This window comes from Hippoglossus hippoglossus, chromosome 11 (genome assembly GCF_009819705.1).
Source record: "Hippoglossus hippoglossus isolate fHipHip1 chromosome 11, fHipHip1.pri, whole genome shotgun sequence".
In the NCBI taxonomy this organism is placed as follows: Eukaryota; Metazoa; Chordata; class Actinopteri; order Pleuronectiformes; family Pleuronectidae; genus Hippoglossus; species Hippoglossus hippoglossus.
The window spans coordinates 9,615,361-9,634,120 of NC_047161.1; the positions used below are offsets into that span (position 1 = coordinate 9,615,361).

Sequence of the window (18,760 nt, forward strand, 5' to 3'; positions counted from 1 at the left end):
GAAAAAAAACACAATGTGAAAAACATCATGCACCTAAATCTTCTGAATAATTGTGGTGAGAGTTACATGAAGGTTTTAATGAAACCTACAGACCAGAAGACAAACACCAAAAGAAAACGCCATCAAGCTCTGACGCTCTACTGTAACTTATCAAGTTGTAATGGTGGATGTTGGACTACAAAAACACTAACATGCTGACTTTAGCATCATCGTATACATTTTCTACCTGAAACTACTGAATGTTGCTGTTTTTTACACTGTGGGACACACATGTTATGTCCAGTCTGGGTTGTACCAGCTTTACGGGGTGGTCTAGTTTGCGGACTGTATATATTTTTATGTATATGCTAAAGTCACTTTTGCACTTAATCTCTTTATGTTACTTTGCCCTGTATTTAATAGCTTTACTAGAAAAACATTTACTTTGATGTATTTGTTTATATAGTTATTACCTCCATCAAGGCAAAGAAGGTTGTGTTTTTGCCCCTGTCTGTCTATTTGTGTCAGCAGGATTAAGCAGAAACTAGGGAATGGACTCCAATAAAACGTAGTGGAGGGGGGGGGGGAACGTGGGTCAAGATAGAACCCATTCAATTGTGGGATCAAGAATTTGTTTTCACTTTAACATTGTGACATGAAATTCATGGATCTTGATGAAAAAAACAATTTGGTGCAGGATGATTATATTTAAGTTTTTTGGTGGAGGCATGAGCTCTGACTGCCATTCTACTGTAGCTGCCATAAATGAACAAATTTGTGCACGTATCTAGAAACAGTAAACCACTGGTGTTTCTACTGAACTTCCTGCAGTTAAACAGCATCATCAGGAAAGATATTTGTCTCTACTTAAATTGAGAGAACAAACCAACAAGCCTTTTGTACAACTGCAGAGTGGGATTTTTGCAATATTGTGTGTGTTTTGTATTTCGGGAGAAAAGTAGTAAGTATGTGTATAATGTTGTGACCGAAGACTGACATTCAATGCGATAGCGCCACACATGGTGACAATCAGTAACAGGAGAATCACACAGGTGAAATCCTCCTGTTCAAAGGTTCATTTTGAGTCGTAGTTTTAATACAATGTAAAGTTAATGTGACCTGGTGACTGTTTCACAAATTGGATTAACATTTGTTATTCTTATTTCCAATGCACTACTTTGTGCTACTGAGCTTTGATTTTATATGGGTGTTTTTATGTACATGAATAATTGGGAAAGTTTGTGGGGTATTTTTTTTTTATAACAAAGTGATTAAATATGGATGTTACAACACAAAACAAAGAAAAAATTATTTCAATTTCCTTGAGTGACTTTTCTCCGTATGTTGATCCACGCTTACTGTGTGACATTCGTTCACACACGGACATATGATGCGGTTCACTTCAACAGCCCCACAAACTACAATCACCTCTCTACTACAGTTTCATGAACATTTATACATATAAGCCTCGTAACAGTAAATGATTTGAGGACTGTTTTATCAGACTTACGTTTAAGTGACCGTCAGTGTAACTCATAAACGGGCGAATGAATGCATACATGCTTTTCTTTCATTCTCTTATGTTGTACTATATTGTACTGTATACTAGAGCCCGGCCCATACTGTCCTGACAGAGATATTTAAGAGTTTAATGACATGTTGCCTGGCATTTCTTTGCAACATAAACCAGTAATACACACCAATTACATTCCTTAAACTAATGTATTTAAACTAATAATTACAATACACCTTAAAAAATAACTTACGCTCTGTGTAAAAAGAGCAACAACAGAAAACATGAATTCTTTTTATAGTTTTATTGATGGTAATTACCAATGGTTTTAATTATAATCACTCATCCAGTAATAATCATGGCTTTAAAATTAAACTGACTTCCTCATCATCCAGAGTCACCCTCGTCCATTTAAACACGCAATAGAAAAATATATACTTAATACTTTGTACAATACTGGTTTTGGTCCAAACAAAAGTGGATCAGAAAAGCCAATATACCTTTAGTCATCAAAGACTCTCCAATTTGCATTTAGGCTTCTTTTAAATGGATTCGGGCAACTTTGAATATAGGAATTTACATAATAAATTCTAAAGACAAAAAATGCTGAATGCAGAGTTGGTAACACAAAAAAATTTCAACTTCACAGATTAAAAAAAAAAAAAAAAACTCACTATTTACAGGTTTTTATAATATTCAAAGGCCAATTAAGAGAGAGAGATAGATAAAGAGGGATGGCAGAGAGAGGTAAAGGGAGAGTGTAAGTCCTCAGGGAGAGGGAGTGAACCAGAGAGAGAGAGAGAGAGAGAGAGAGAGATAGAGAGAGAAAAAGAGAAAGAGAGAGAGAAAGAGAGAGAGACAACTGGGCACAGAAAGCAGAGAAGGTGAGCGAACCAGAGAGAGGTCAAAGATTCAAACATATAACAGAGTTTTGAAACTATGCATTTACAAAATCTTTAAGGAGCTGAACGAGGGCGTGAGCCTCCGGCCTGGTCCAGCCTCCGCAGTGCATGGATACATTTTCCCCTCTCCTGAACCCTGCCCTCCTTCCTTCCCGTGTTTTTTGTTTTTAAACATTCATTTTGCTTGCTCAGCCTGTGGCGGCGCTAACCAGCGGCCCAGGCGATAACTCTGTTGTTCAGTTTTCATACGCACACCGACACACAACCTCAGCATGTACAAAGAAACCAAACACACCTCAAGTCTGTACATAAGAGGGTAGGAAAAAAACACAAGCACGCAGCATTCACCACAAAGATTACACGCTCATCCCTGTACATACAGCACACTGCACTGACACCGTGGCTTCACCTCCAACGGCACCTTGATTCCTGTGAAGGAGCAGTCTAAATAGTTTGAAGGGTTGCCACTAGAAGTTCACCACACAGCTCTCACTACCTCTCTGCATATCACAGCTCAGAACCTTATCACCCATACTAATAATAAGATTTTGTGTGTATACTCACAACTCTTTAGATTTGCAGCTTTGTAATTTTATTACAAAAAGTCATGCCTAAAGTCTAGCAGACATTTGCCGGTGTTAAAAATAAGATATGACTGTCTTGCTTGTTTTTCATATTGAGCAGTGGGGGGGGCCCTGGCTTGATTGTGGTTTTCTAAGTCAGTGTCATTGCTCAGTCGACAGTTTTTCTCATGAGAAGTCCAGTGGGATGGTCTCACATATTAACATTTCTGATCTACGTGTGAAAGCTTCTGAATAATCAGCCCAGCCTGCAGCCCCACCCATTCCAGCTCGAGCATAAAGCGGCCCCCAAGCCTCCTCCCTTCTTCACATGCCCAGTCATTTCAGTGTTTGTCCAGTGGAGACCTTCCCAAGACTTTATTCAGCCTTCAGTGGGGATGAGAGTCAAGTCAAAGTCATGTCTGCTTTCTAGTTGAGTCCCTAGAGCTTTACTTTCTGCGCCGCACCGCCGTCTTGATCTTGCGCCCTGCGATCGCTTGCTGTCCACCAGGAGAAGCGGTGAAGGTTTTAGCTGCCCTGGAAAAGCAAATGATGTCCCATTATTATCACAATCAACCACCACAATCAAACAGATCGCAAATATACAGACTAATTAGTATCATAGTAGATAAATCAATAAGCTGTATTATTGTATCATTAGTGTTGAAGTATTATCAAACACATCAGGAAAATAACTATAAACCTGAAATATGTGGACCCCTTTCTAAAAGATTTTACTACTGAAGCTACAAGATTAAACCACTGAAATGACACTAATTCAACCATCAAAACCATTTTTAACTAAACTTCTTTCTTCTCTACGGTTAAAGGCGGTATTTTGCTTGATTACAGTGAGACCCACTTAGGTGTAAAAATAGAGATCAAATCTCAATAACCCAACAATTTAAGATAAAACTTGTACATGCACGTGATACATGTAAGAGCAGAAAGTTGCTCTGTGTTAAACCGCAAAAACAAAACAAAAAGAGTACAGCTCTCTTACTCTCACAAGGAAACTACGAGGGTTTAACGTACCCAATGTTGAATCCTGGGGGTTGAGAGTTGAAGTTGAATCCACCTCCAGGTGGTGCTGACTGGGGTGTGATGGAGGGGCTGGCAGCGGGAGGAGCGGGAGAAGCAGCGGAACCTACTCCAAAAGTAAACACACCCGAGGTGTTGTTTGTGGCTCCGAATGCACTGGCTCCTCCAAACTGAAAGCCTCCACCTGAAAAATAAAAAGCACATTCACATTAAAAGACAACTATCATTACACGTACATGTGAGAAATATACGTTTATATTGTGAGGATCAGTAGCACATTGTACTACAGACAGACAACCTAAAAGGAAAAAAAGGTTATTTGAGTTACTGACCTGGTGCAGAATTTGTAGCTGCCCCAAATACAGGTGTGGAGTTAACCTGCTGTCCAAAGACAGGGGCTGCTTCTGTCTTGGCCCCAAAGGCGGGGGCCTGTGAGGGCGTGGATGAGAAAGAGGTCCCGAAAGATGAGCCAAATGACGGCGTCTGATTGGCCCCAAAGCCTCCAGCTGGAGCTGAGCTGAATACATACGGAGGGGGAGCTCCAGACGGACCTGTGGGGGAAAGATATAAATACATGTTCAGATTAGAAATATAAAATTAAGATTTTTTTTTATATATGATGAAAATATTTCAGTTGTCAATGAAGCCCTGAATGATCACAAAGAGATACAGACCTGAAGATGAGGCAGCAGAGGGAGCTGCTGTTCCAAAGCCGAAGGATGGAGCAGCAGCAGCAGGGGGAGCAGCGTTGGGAGCACCAAAGATGAAGGTCTGAGAGGGAGTTGGGGCTGGGACAGAGTTCAGAGGAGCTGCTGATGGAGCAGGCGGTTGGCTGTCCTGGTTCTGTCCAAAAAGAAAGGCTTTAGCTGGAGGACCGTCACTGGCGGTTGCAGGGGGCTGACTGAACATGAAAGTGCTGGGAGCTGCAGCCTGCGTGGAGCTGTTACTGTTGCCAAACAGACTGGGGATCGGGGTCGAGGATGACGAGGTGGTGGAGCTAGTGGTGTTGGTGGGATTACTAGCCATAAAGGAAAATGCTGGTTTTGGAGAAGCAGCAGAATCTGTTGGGAGGAAGAGGGAAACGGGTTTTCTGAAATATTCAAGTCTTCATTTTGTATTTGTAGTATTTAAGCTTTATCAAGTTTGGCCTACCATATTTATTGTTCTTGTGTGTGTATAAATAAATAATTTAAGTCATTGCATACCAAATGAAAAATGCGTACCATTCACAAATGAACTACCTGTAGCACTTTGTCCAAAGGTGAAGGAGGGCTTTGGGGCCTCTGCAGCAGATGTTTCACTCTTGTCGGCTGGCTTGCCAAAGGCGAACGTGGGTGGAGGTTGTTCTGTTGGAGCACTGGCCTTGCTGAAGGAAAAGCCCCCTGAATTGGCCGGTGCTGGTGTAGCATCAGCCTCCTTACTAGCAGCATCAAAGAGGAAGGTGGACTGAGCAGCGCCTTCCTTCTTTTCCTCCGGCTTCCCGAAGGTAAACGTGGGAGCAGCCGGCTCTTTGTCCGTCGGTAAGGAGCCAAACGTTGAGCCACCTTGTGGTGTGGTCGCCAAACTTCGCTCTCCCAGTCTCCCAAAAACAGATCCAGCGGTGGTGGTTGTGGTTGCTGATGTTGTGTCATTTGATGATGCAGCACTGTCGCTGTTTCCTTGAGAAGAAACAGGTGCTGTGAAAGTAACAGAGGATGATGTGGTGGTGTCCGATGTTTTCTCTTCAGGTTTCGACAGTCCAAAAGAGAAGCCACCCTTAGTAGTGTTGCTTTCTGTACTTGATGATCCAGTTCCAAAAACTATCCCATCACTGGCTCCGAACTTAAACCCAGAACCTGTGCTAGGCTCTTCTGACTTTTTGTCATCACTAGAGGCAGCTCCAAATTTAAAGCCCTCACCTGAGCTGCCGAATTTGAACCCTGATGAGGCAGTAGCATCGTTAGAAGTGGATTCTGATGAGGAGATTCCAAATTTGAATCCACCTGATGATGATTCTGACAATACGCCTCCAAACTTGAAACCTCCAGATCCAGACCCTTCGGTACTGTCAGATGTGCCAAACTTAAAGCCTCCAGATCCAGAGCCTGAGGTACTGTCAGATGTGCCGAACTTGATACCTCCAGAATTAGAAGAGCCAAATGTAGAGGAGCCAGCAGCGGTTGAACCAAAAGCTGAAGAGAAACAAAAGACATCAAAACCTCAAAAAAAAGGTGTGGATTTGATTTATGTCACATTTCAACTTCTGAGTACTTCTCAGCAACATGTCATCATGCATTAATATAATTTGTCTATAATACAAATAAATCTGAAAATATATATTTATATGCTACTATGCATCAAGAAACATTTGGAGTTTACATCATTAATAAGATGTAAGAAAACTGAAAGTATGATTTTACCTTTGAACTCCACCTTAGCTCCAGGTTTAACTGTTTGACAAGCAACACACTGCACATCAGCAGCCTTATTTTGTACAAGACAGGCTTCACACTCCCAGGCACCCTCTGGTTTCTTGAATTTATCTCCAAACCCAAACACTGGAGCAGTGCTGGCTGAAGATGAATCGACTGAAGCTCCTGCTGATGCTCCTGTAGTGTGGATGATGAAAAGAAGATACTTCATTAAACTGATAATTATCTACTAAAATACCTTCTAGTCAATGACACAGCTCATTTGTATTTCCACATTCAAAAACCAAGACTGAGAACTTAAAAATATCAAATTACATAACCATGGTCATGCTCTGATTACCTGGTTTGGCATTTGTGCAAGCCACACACTTTGTGTCCTCCGCCTTGTTCTCTACCAAACACGTACCACATTCCCATGCACCCTCTGGTTTTTTAAACTTGTCTCCAATTCCAATGAACCCTGTGGAAACATGGGCTGTGGGGGTGGATACAGTCTTAACAGCTGAGAAGGCAGAGGGAAGAGTCAGTGAGGGTTTAAGTCCTGTCCCAGGTTTGGCCGTTTCGCAGGCCACACACTTTACGGCATCAGGTTTGTTACGAACAAGACACGTGTCACAGTCCCAGGTTCCCGCAGGTGTGGAAAACATTGTGCCAAAACCTGTGGTGGTCGTAGTGGTGGAGGTGGCATTCGTGCTGCTATCCATCCCAACTGAGGTCGTGGGTGAAGGCTTACTGTCCATAGATTTTGATGAGGATTTGGGCTGTGGGGTACTACAGCAAACACACTTTGCATCTGATGGCTTGTTCGGCACCCAGCAGACTTCACAGGTCCAGTTAAGCGGGTTGATATCACCAAACCCTGTTGATGAAGAGAGGGGGGTGGTGGTTGTGGAGGAGGAAGAGGGGGCAGTGGATTGTTTGGAGGTCTGCTGGGGAGAAGTGTCTGAGCCTGAGGAAGGCTGAGCAACAGGAGAGGCAAAACCTGGAGAGAACAGGAGAAGGATTAAAACAACGAATTTGCAGATTCAGTTTTGTGACCATGCAAAAAACACAAAGCGTGTAGATGATGTGTCAGTGACTCACCAGGAGCTTTGAGAAGATCCAGCACGCTGCCCTGCTTCAGGACCTTGGCGGGTTTAAAGGGTCCTTCAAAATCTTCTGTGCTTTTGTTAGGTGCTGACTTCACTGTAGAAAATATGACAACAAAAGGATCAAAACTGACTTCTGGTACAGGAAGAAATCTGAATCAGGCCATATGTAAGAAAACACCTTACCCGCTGCTGCTATGGGCGTGGCCAGCTTCCCGTTAGTTATGGAGGAACCTAACTTTGCTACAGGTGCACTAAAGGTAAATCCAGCCTACAAACAGGAAAAGGAAAACCTTTAAACCTTTAAAACCTTTAAACCTTTGAATAAAATGGAATAAAAGGAATTAATGATGATGAAATTGCTAAGAAATAAATAATTTACTTACTGAAGGGGAAAAGGTAGGTGGGCTAGAAGCAGTTGCTTTAACAATTGGGGAGGAAAATGTGAAAGGTACAAAGGGGGGTGTGGAGACCGTTGGAGGTTCCTGGGAAAAAATATTAAAATTAGCAAAATGTTGTTTTGCATTTAACAATGCACCTACAATGTAGTAAGAAGAGACAGTACCTTATTTGCAAATGTTTCCTTAGCAGGAGTGACAGCAGTGACGTTGGAGGCAGTGGAGGTGGTGGGAGCAGAAAGAGGGGAGAAGCTGAAGGTGGGTAAGGTGGCGGCGCTGATGGGAAGTGAAATGGCCGGAAGGTCTGGCATCTCAACCATCTAAAGTCAGAAACAAGCATGAGTATTGCTGGGCTGAGACAACGTATTCTATATTGAGAAATTGCACACCCTGAAATGACTCTGCCATTTCTGAGGAGTGCATTTATCAGGCTGATGATGGAAAGAGATCAAATCATATATGATTATCTCATCTGTATTTATGACTTGATCTGAAAATAAACCCTGACACTGCCCTGGTATAAAAGTACATTGTATAACTGTGTATAAAACTGATAAACACTGGAAAACTAATTAAGAGTTAAGATATAGATAATAAATAATGTATTAGAAATGAATCAGTAGTCTTGGAAACAGAGTCTCATGGTTTCTTTACCTCATCCTCCTCGGGGCGTTTTGTGGAGGCTCGCGTAGTGGTCCTCTCTCTCTTCATCTTGCCCCCTCCAGAGCCACCGCTGCTGGCTGCAGGCGTGCTGGACAGAGGATAGGCGGGGCCACTGGAGCCAATTGTGCTGATAGATAGGTAACAAGGGTTCAGTAAGTACGACCGAACTTCATAAACTTCACAAAAAGAAGTCAGACATCTGCAAAACGTTTGAAAATTGTTGTGATTGTCTGGCTTTTCATTTTCATTTCATTATCATTGTTGGAACTTATTACTACAAAAATGTTGGGGAAATTATCTTGTTTCCATTGGAAACAATAGCAAAAGACAAGATTTTGAACAACAAAATAATTATAAAAGGAAGCACAGACAACTTGTTTACATTTAATCTACATTGAAAAAAGTTGACAGAAATGCCAGCAATCTTTGCAATAATTATTATAATATATTTTTTTTTATGGCATCATCACTAATGAATTTCGGTGTATTGATACCAAGTCAATCAGAGCATCTGATAGTGTTGCATCAGTACCTTTGAGATAGACCTGGGGTTGCCCTAGGTAGTTGAGGTGATTGTCTTGTGGGCTGTGGGAATAATACAAGAACATAATTAGCATCAGAGAATGTGTTAGACACAAACTGGTTATATTTAGTATGTAGGAACAATGTTGTGGACAGAAACGCAGCATTATGTGCCTGACCGTCTCTCTTGGGGTCCTGTCCACATTTCGTCCTACTCCTCCAGGAGTTAAAGTAGGCCTGAAGGACACAGAGCGGTTTCCTGACACTGAGGCTGCAGCAGGAACCACCATCTTCTGCACCGGTGGGAGGTTAGAATCCATCTGAATTCAAGAGGGGGAGATTAAAATCATAACGACCAAAGGTGATTCCTTTTCTTAATGTGAAATAAAATAGTCAACACCATAGCATTAGTATTGGGATGTAGCTTCAACATAACAAACAGCCAGAGTAGTTTATTCCTCAACTCAAAAATGAAACCGCTTCCCAGGGCATTAACAGAAATCTCTACGCAGACAATACATATTATAAATCATATCTGTCTGCAACTACACAGACAGTACTTGTTAAAGAGATAAATTATTCTTCCAGCAGTTTATTGATGATAATAAAGAATGAAACAATATCAGCATTATCCTTCAATATTGGTCTAAAGCTGTATAGATGTATTGGTGTTATTGCAGGGACAGTCGGGTCCAAAATGTAAATCCTTGGTGGTTAAAGTTGTTCTTTAATGAAGTGCCCTACTGAAAACCCAAGCATCTGTTTCAAAATCATTTACAGTTTAGATTCTTTTTTTTGGACATGCAAGGGTCAATACACCATTGTTGACCTTTACAAAGCAGCTGTCGCAGAGGAGAATGTCTGACATTTATTACAGAGGATAAGTCCAGTCCAGAGCTGGTACAATAGATCAATGGACCACACTTAACACACAGCACATACACCAACATTAACGAGCCAAACACAACTTGCAGTCCAGAATACTTTTGCTCACAAGCACTTGCACGGAAGCACAAACACTCACACACACAGCGGAGAACAGCTGAGGAGAATCCTGTTAACTAGTGTAACTGAGGCCAACAGGCAGTGGGACAGGAAATGACAGGAAGACAAACCACAACAAGTGCTGCTGAGTTTGTACAATGACACCCCTGTTTCAGTCACATCACTGAGCCTTGTGACCCTTGTCTAAGGACTCCATTAGAAGACAGATGAAGGCTATTTGCTGATGTGCATACACAAGCTTAATGTCATAACAGGCACAAAGTTACAATGAAATCAGAAACTTCTCACACTACATTGTGATTTGGAATAACAAATATTTGTACCTACCCGTTTCTTTTTTGACTGGAAATGTGAAGCATCTAGGTTTGTGCCATCCATAGACTAAAAAGGAAAAAAAGACAACAGGACTTTTTTGTTGGACATAACTGATCAAATGTTTTCAGGTGGTTGGTCATCATCATATTTCATTTGAGAATATTAGTTACCTGCTTTTATGGGGTGTTAATGTTCACAATACATGAAAGTATATTAAAGGCACTTACTGGTGACAGGGGGGATGAGGCTGCTGCTGGGATTCTCTTGGCATCCTACAGATGAGGAAAAACCAAAATGAAATATTTTAAGAAACCATAATTATCAAGGAAAATACTAAAATATTATGAAGCTAAGTTGACATTAACAAAATAGCAAACCACTGATGCAGCTTAAATCAAGTTTGAACTGCAGAGATTTGGAATGTTCATCCATGCGTGTGTAAACTCACAGCCAGAGGGCTTGACATGCGCTCCAATGACTGCAGGATGCGTCTGGCTGTGGCACTCGTCACCCCACAGGGCTGAGCTCCAGCAGGCTTGGCCTTGATCTGTCTCCTCACTGGGGCCTACGGATCAGATGAGCCAAATTAGTCTCCAGTTTAATTAATAACATCCAGTCGCTGTCATGTCAGAAATTCATTGCTAACCTACTAAGGTATGACAAACGTATGACATTGAATGTACACAAAGAATGACTATAATTAACTAATGTTTACTATAAAGTAACTCGACTCAGGTTTTAATGTGTACGGTTCTCACTAGCGTACCTGGTATGGTGTTCCAGGACGCGTGCGAGAGCTCCTGACCGCCGCTGCCCCACCATACATGGTCTTCCCAGGGTAGAAGGGTGAATATCCAAGTTGGCTGGAGTTCAGTGCTGTGCTGTTTAATGTCGACTGCAAGAGAAAGGCTTACATTAATTCATATTGGGTTTGAGCAAAATTCTTTCACTGTATTATTAATTAATGGCATCATCAAACATAAACCCATTATTATACTATACATGAAATAAAGTACATTTAAATGTCTAGACAAGCAATGTAATGAGTAAAACTCCAAAAATCGTTTCAATATTTCCCATAGATTCTGTCGCAGATCGTGTTTGGCCGATAAATAAACTCCTGAGGTGTGGGGGTGGATACAGTCTTAACAGCTGAGAAGGCAGAAGGAAGAGTAACCCAAGCAGCTCGCTACCATGTGCACCTCCAATGATAATAAGTACACAGAGAGGGCTGGCGTTGACTTTTCTTCCTGCCTGATGAGGTGAGTAAAAACCTGACAGTCCAGTGGGCCACTGATATGACGGGATTTCTCCCCGAGCTCCTAATCTTCGTTTCATTATAAAACTGTGGTGGGCTGATTGCTTCTACTAATAAGCGAAAGTAAAACATTTTCTTAGACTATGTAAATATATAACCATCCCATAATATTCCATGGGATGGTAATATTTTTATTATATTAATATAATATTTGTTATCTGCAATACCACTTATTTTTGGCCTGTTAAACTCCAGGTCAGTTCTTACAGTGACTGGCACAATGCCATGCACATATAAGTAGATGTACAACATGCTGATGACACAAGAGACACTTAATGCAACAATTCAACACTGTCTGGTAATGAGCAGGTTTATAGTAACAATTTGCCAGATCATACACAACAAATTTGAGGTAAACAACCTTTATTTACACCTAAAAATGGTCAACGCAAAATGTCTATAAGATTGTGGTAAACGTGACTTTTAGTTGTGTGCACCGACCAAATCCCAGAGGACATTATATATTCAAGAGGGTCACTGCGCTCATGACATCATTAAAACACGACACCAAAATACCAGGTTTTGTGGCACTGATCAATTCTTTCAGACTGTTTTCCCCCCTATTATACACTGACAGACTCACTGTACGGATGAATAGACACCCAGATACTCACATTGGAAGACGTTCCAAAAACGGATAGGTTGAATGCAGGCCTTTTCAGACTGGACTGGGAAGGCTGAGGCCCAGAGTTTGTTCTGTCCATCTCTGGGGACCAAAGCTGGGGAAGTGATGCCGTTTTTGAAGTGGGGACATCTGAAAAACAAAAGGAGATTCATCTCAGACCAGTGCGAATTCAGCCGAATTCTAGATTAATCTCCATACATAGGAGAAATTAAGTCACAAACACTAACTAAATACGAGCCTCTACCTACTGCATCACGAATAATTGGTGACATTTATCAATTATTACTTAAAGCAAATATCAGTAATTTCTTCTGGTTCTGAGGTTGAATTTGCTTTCTTAATGCTGCTATTCAATCTCAGCCAGTGCAAAGAGATCCTGTTCAAACAAGCTCATCACACAAGACGTGTGATGAATGCCATTTTCACAGAAAGGTATCCAACTGTGTCCCTAAGAGACTCAACAGACTGTAGGTTTTCATTCCAATCAATCACCTCAGCAGGTGATTTAACATCTATTTAAAGGTGCATTAAACGGAAGGTGCAGTGACATCTTTCATGGAACTCTGCTGTTACCTTTGTCAGAGGCGCGGGAGGAGAACCCACTCGTGGTGGAGATGTTATCATCTTCGTGCTGTGAGAGGTTGTCCTTGATTTCTTTCACCAAGGAGAAGCCTGTTGAAAAGGGTCCAGGGGCTGAGGAGGTGGAGGGCTGGGAGAAGAGGTTGCTGGAAGCCCCCAATGTTGGAGAGGAGGCATCCAGTGGGGCAAAATGAAGGTGGGAGCGACTCAGAGGGGGCCGAGAAAGGACATACTCCTGAAAATTCAGGGATGCCCGACTGGTTGAGGGCTCTGTGCATGAGAGGAAAATTACAGTTGAGCATGCTGGTACTGAGGACAATGGAAAAATGAAATTCTCATGCAAGAGCTTTACTATTCCAGATAATCTGGGATGACCCAAGAGACTGAATGATCCCTCACCTGTGTAACTAGTGCTAGGTTCTGGGGAGTCACGTCCATCAAGACGAGGAGGTCCCTCTTCGCTGCCATTTGGAGGAGGAGGCGGCGGCGGCTGGCAGTTCTGGTCTGTCCCTGGTACAGCAGCCCCTTCTTCAGTAGCATCTTCATTCTTGAAGTATTTCTGCAGCCAGGAAGGAACGATGCTCTTTACTGTGTCTGTCACCCGACTGATGATGCCTGACTGCTGCTGATGAAACACAAGGAAAAGGGAGAGGAGCCAATTAACAAGGGAATGAAATGAGTAAGATACAGAGATGAAGACAGACAGACAAAACAAAGAACTATAAACTTTACACATATATTTTGTTCAACCCCCCCACCCACCCAAACAAGGTATTGATGATCAGCACATCAAATGTGTGCAAAACAAAACCATCTCAGTAAAAATGTAAATGCTTGGAAAGCTGATTATCATGTGGAAATTATTTTTAAATACCAACTATAGAGAGAATAGATCAGTCTGGTCAAAAATAGGTATTACAGGAACTGATGAATTTAGAGCTGTCCACTCGGATCACCTGAGACAGATTCTAATACCAGGCCTGAACGGGGCCTCAATTTTGTCTGTGACCAACACAAGGAAAACAAATGCTGAAGCTTGTATTTATGGTGTTGAAAAACAATAATGAATTTGCAGCAAAGCAACTCCACATCATTTGTTTTTGAGACGTCTGAATCCTATAAAACAGTTGATGGGATCTTGTCATTTGCTAAACACAGCAATCAACAAGTGTTTCCCACAGAATCAGATTCAATGTGTGATGGCAGCTGGGTGTGTGAGAGAGTGTGAGTGAGAAAATGAGAGGGGCAAGGCGGGGCTGAGAGAATCTAAGCACTCTACAATTTAGACAAAACACTATGATATAGATCTTTTATGCCATTATGAAAAGGACGAAATAAAATTTGGTTCATTATGAAACTGTGGCAGGACAAATGGCAGGTCCATGGCAGGCGCCACAGTCTAGGTAATTAATGGGAAACAGTGAATTAACACTCCATTTGGTTATTTGAATCAGCTGCACAGCACCACTTGCAGAGAGAAGCCGTTCGTTCTCTCCAGTGCAAATCATAACACAAGCTCAGTAAGACAGAAACTGGGTCAGGCACTGTATGTGCTTCTACGACGCAGTGGCCGAGTGACGCTGCTCTGTACTGAGGTCTAATACTGGACAAATCCTAAGCGATAACAAAGAGTCTTGACTCCTCCACCCCACAAACACAAAGTAACTGCCTCCAGCTCTCTACGGTAGAATCTATGAGCCATAGCAGCTTTCTTGGTCTTAACCGTTTAACTGGAATAAGATCAGCACTCCTGAACGGGTCTGCAGACCTTGAAGTCAGCTGGGCGGTATATTCTGTTTAAAAGTTGTGAAAAAGCCATAGTACTTTGTGCTGTGTGCAAAACTAGTTCCTGTAGTTGAATATATGAGGATTTAATGCTGGTATATTCTCCACAAATACACAGATGATGTCCCTACAGGATGGAGGAGTTTTGGAGCTGCAGTAGAGGAGCACAAACCCAGAAACTAAACTTATGATGTGAATAAAAAGACTAGATAAAGTTAAGGGTGTACCAAAGAGCAAGGCTGTCGAAATGTCACATTTGTTGCTCTCTTTGGTGATTGGAATGGTGCTCTAACAGTATCTGAATGTATTCCGATAAGGCGTGAGAAGATAACATCTGGAGAATGGAAAGTAGAGCAAAGAAGCTACCTAGCTGGTTCATCTCTCCATGTACATGCTGTGTAACCTCTAGTTGTTTTCAACTCCAGATAAGAGCCATATGTGCCTCTCGCTTTTGTTTTATCTTTGAAAGACACCTGGGGGCCACCCTACACTTTAACCTCTGCAAATACACAAAACATTGACTAGTCAAGAATGTAATAACACAACGGTGCTAGTTTACTTAGCCCCACATACACTATTGTTATAAGGATTTAAGGGTGCCTCATGTCTGCTGTCAGCACGGTCACGTGACTAAAGTGACTCGTGGTCGACGGATTCTGCTTTATTGTGTCTCACTTTGAATATCCCTACCTGAGCAGATTTGTAAGTCTAGCTTTTTAAGCTAAGAGATCACATGAATGAATGTGATGAACATGTACTTTTACGCCTAATAAGATGATTTTGAAAGTTTGGTCGTTTCCTTTACGTCATGTGAAGACGATAAAGACTTCCACTGTTAAGACTAAGTCATCACAAAAGTTGAGTGATGAATAAAGACTGATGGTGCAAACACTGCATGTCTTATCATGCTCCTGCTTTATAACCAGCAGAGTTGAATAAACCTCTCTACAGCAGAAAAGCTCAATCTTTCAAGGACAATTGAGCATAAGAATGGGATAATCATTGTTTATGGCTCATACAGTCCACAGACATTTGTATGTACTTCAGACACTTCCGCATTATTAAATGTACTCATGACTGCATTAACTGTTCATGATTAAGCTAAAAGCATATAACAAATAATCTTTTGTGTCTTTATGGTAGACTTACAAAAAAGTAAGTGAACCCTTGGATTTAATAACTGATTGAACCTCCTCTGGCAGCAGTATCCTCAAACAAACTCTTTCAGTAACTGTAGATCAGACCTGCACCACGTTCAGGAGGAATTTAAGAGCATTGGTCACACAGAAATGCTTCAGCTCCGCCATATTCTTCATGAACGATATCTTCTCTTGAGGTTATTCCAGGACATCTTGTATCACCCCAATGCATGGTGCTGCATGTTCTTTCCAAATAAGTCAATAGTTAGTTTCATCAGTCCACTAAACCTTTGCCCAGAAGGATTGCATAGTGCTGAGAGGCTCTTTGGCAAACTTCAGGCATGTTTGTGATGTTTTTGAGAGAAGTTGAATCCCCCATTAAGTCCTGCTGACTGATCAATGACACAAATTTAGTCTGCTGGATTCTCGGTGTTCCTAATAATCTGTCTATTAAATGCATCTCACTGATGACGTCTAGTTGTTAGTGTGACTTTCAATATCCACACTGTAGTCAAGGAGACGCGATGGCATCATTTTTAAGAGTAGATGGTTTCCCTCCACAACCTGAGGACACCGGCAGGCTGACTTCCATTCCAAAAATCTGATTTGCAATCCACTAATTAAACGTGATGGCTGACAAAGAGGTTAATGGATCTCTCAAGTGTTGCTACACAACATTATGCAGAGGGTCTAAAAATCAATATTAGTTGTTCAAGCATCATGGGTCTGCTGCAACCATGTGGGTTTCCAGCCGATGCTTCCTGCGCAATCCTCCTGGCTGGGATTTAGCTAATGGGAGCTAGCCCAACATGCAAAACGTTTTCCCCCACACGCCAACGCCTCACTCTTAGAATCCGTTCACACAAGAGTTGATAATCAGTTGAGGACAAGTAAAAAATGGAGCCAAACGGCCATGTCACTTCAACTAGCGACGGCGCGAAGCCTCTAAACTCAAGAACAGAAGACAACAATGCGTTTGCTCGCCAGGGCTAGCACGCTAGCTTACATTACCTACAGCAGCTAATACGCAGAACCCCACTTCCTTGCTCTATGCTAACTTCGCTAGCAGCAATGAACTCGCTAAATGGCGCCACGACCGGTTTCCCCCGTGTGTCATGTGGGCGCCTGCACGTTAACAAACGCCGGCTCACTAGTCTAAATGACTCAGTGTGCCCTGATTTGACCTGTCAAGTCCGCCCGGTTAATGCTAACCTGTGAGCCGGACTGCTAGCTAACTAGCATTTCCCGGACATGCTAGCAGCGCGTGGAGGCCACGAGCGCTAACGGCAGGCCGTAAAATGTCTCAAAGCAAACAATAACAAGAAGCCGGGGCAAAGTGGAGCTGCGGCCACCGCGACGTCCTCGACACGGACCGTTAACACGAAAACGTCCACTCGGTTTACCTGTTTGCTCTTGGCGTAAGGTTTGGAGGCGATGTGGTATCTCCTGCTTCTAATTTTCCCTCCACCCGTGGCCGCCATGGCTCTGTCGTTTGAGCGTCTCTCGGCGTTTCGGCGCCGGATAGCTGTCATCCAGCACGGCGCCGGGGCATTCTGGGAAATGTAGTAGCAGAAGGAAACAAAGAGGTTCCGACGGGACTCTGAACCACATGGCCCCGCCGTTGGGTTATTTTGGGTCACCCGATTCAAAACGAGCACAGAGCCACGATTTTAAACATCTTATTGTTTATGTGATCAATGGAAAATATAATTTAAACATTCAGTACAGAAGACACAACGATATGTTTTCATTTTTTGCATCTTTTGACTTCTAATCTACCACATTTGAAATGCACATTTTTCATTCCACTATATTTATTTGACTTTGATTACTTGATACTTTACCTTTCAGTCATAGTATCTATACAAAATATAATCAATCAATAAACGATGATGTATTGCAGAGGATTAAGCTACACAGCAGCATTTAAATTGTTTCAATACAAAAAAACATCAGAATTTATCATCCAAAATTAAATTATATTCATTCTGAAATCTTTATACGGTAGTATATTTTGATGCTAATACTGTATGACTTATTATTTCTCCACTGTGGTATTATTTTTACTTTCTCTTTGGTAGTACTTCTTCCACCATTCACTATTTTTTAATTAGAAAATCATGATGTGAATTAATCTGCAGTCATTTCGATAACTGGTTATTGATATCTGGTAAATGTTAATGCAGAAATTCCATAAATGCAGCTTCTCAAATGTCAGGTTTTTCTGTTTGTGATATCATTGTAAATTCAATTTCGTATTTCCAAGTAGGACCTGGTTCTCACACACAAGCATCTGATGATTGTTGAGGTAATATTAAAAAATTGTCCCAGAGTGAGGAGCAGAGGTGCCAGAACCTGCATTTTAACTGGAACTGCCTGCACTCATCACCACTGTTATTATGGCCAACCAGTCCTTGAGCTCTGCATGGCTCCAGCCCTCATGCCTTCTTACAATAGAGCCTGGTGGAGCACATTAGCACTCTACTGCACCCCTGTGGTCTTTTCTACAGAGTCCCCATTGGGTCATTTATGTAGATTCAGGTGTAGGTTTAATGCTACAGTGTCTTTTGCATTTGATAGTTCACAGCTTTACAGAGCCTCGTTGTGTCAGCTGTGGAAAAAACAGCCACGCGCAAATCTTCAATCAGTTTACAAATTAATCTATAAAACCATTTAATCAAGTTTACAAATCATTTATAAACGGTGTGCACAGATCAGTCATCCAACAATCCATGTGCATGATTTACAAATGTGTGGGTCTTTATTGCAAAAGTTAGAGGACAGATTTTCGAATTACCTTTTTTTGCAGCTCCAATGCAAAACACAATGCAGCATTAAATTTAGTTCAATTGGACTTGCTCTATTTCTTGTACCGTCAGAAGTTGACACAATGCAACATTTTATAAGAGATACATCT

The 18,760-nt window shown here is 41.8% G+C and overlaps 1 protein-coding gene across 10 annotated transcripts; it reads right to left on the minus strand.

Annotated features, from left to right (window-relative positions):
• Positions 1–2,969: 2,969 nt before the first annotated feature.
• nup153 (nucleoporin 153) lies at positions 2,970–17,376 on the minus strand. 10 transcript variants are annotated; one of them, XM_034599222.1, is made up of 23 exons: positions 17,247–17,376; positions 13,319–13,544; positions 12,914–13,189; positions 12,424–12,469; positions 12,330–12,345; positions 11,164–11,292; positions 10,846–10,962; positions 10,625–10,669; positions 10,410–10,463; positions 9,257–9,397; positions 9,088–9,140; positions 8,547–8,685; positions 8,060–8,212; positions 7,881–7,979; positions 7,681–7,765; positions 7,490–7,591; positions 6,747–7,388; positions 6,395–6,583; positions 5,219–6,166; positions 4,670–5,056; positions 4,328–4,546; positions 3,990–4,179; positions 2,970–3,491 (listed from the first exon to the last, which is right to left on the minus strand). In XM_034599222.1, the coding sequence occupies exons 1-23, from the start codon at positions 17,373–17,375 to the stop codon at positions 3,404–3,406; spliced, it is 4,473 nt and encodes a 1,490-aa protein (XP_034455113.1). In that variant the 5' UTR covers position 17,376; the 3' UTR covers positions 2,970–3,403. The 10 variants fall into 10 exon arrangements, with proteins under 10 accessions (XP_034455113.1, XP_034455112.1, XP_034455115.1 ...); XM_034599221.1 differs by having other exon boundaries at positions 6,747–7,122; positions 7,177–7,388; positions 12,330–12,469; XM_034599224.1 differs by having other exon boundaries at positions 12,330–12,469; positions 12,914–12,942; positions 13,357–13,544.
• Between the last annotated feature and the right edge of the window lie 1,384 nt (positions 17,377–18,760).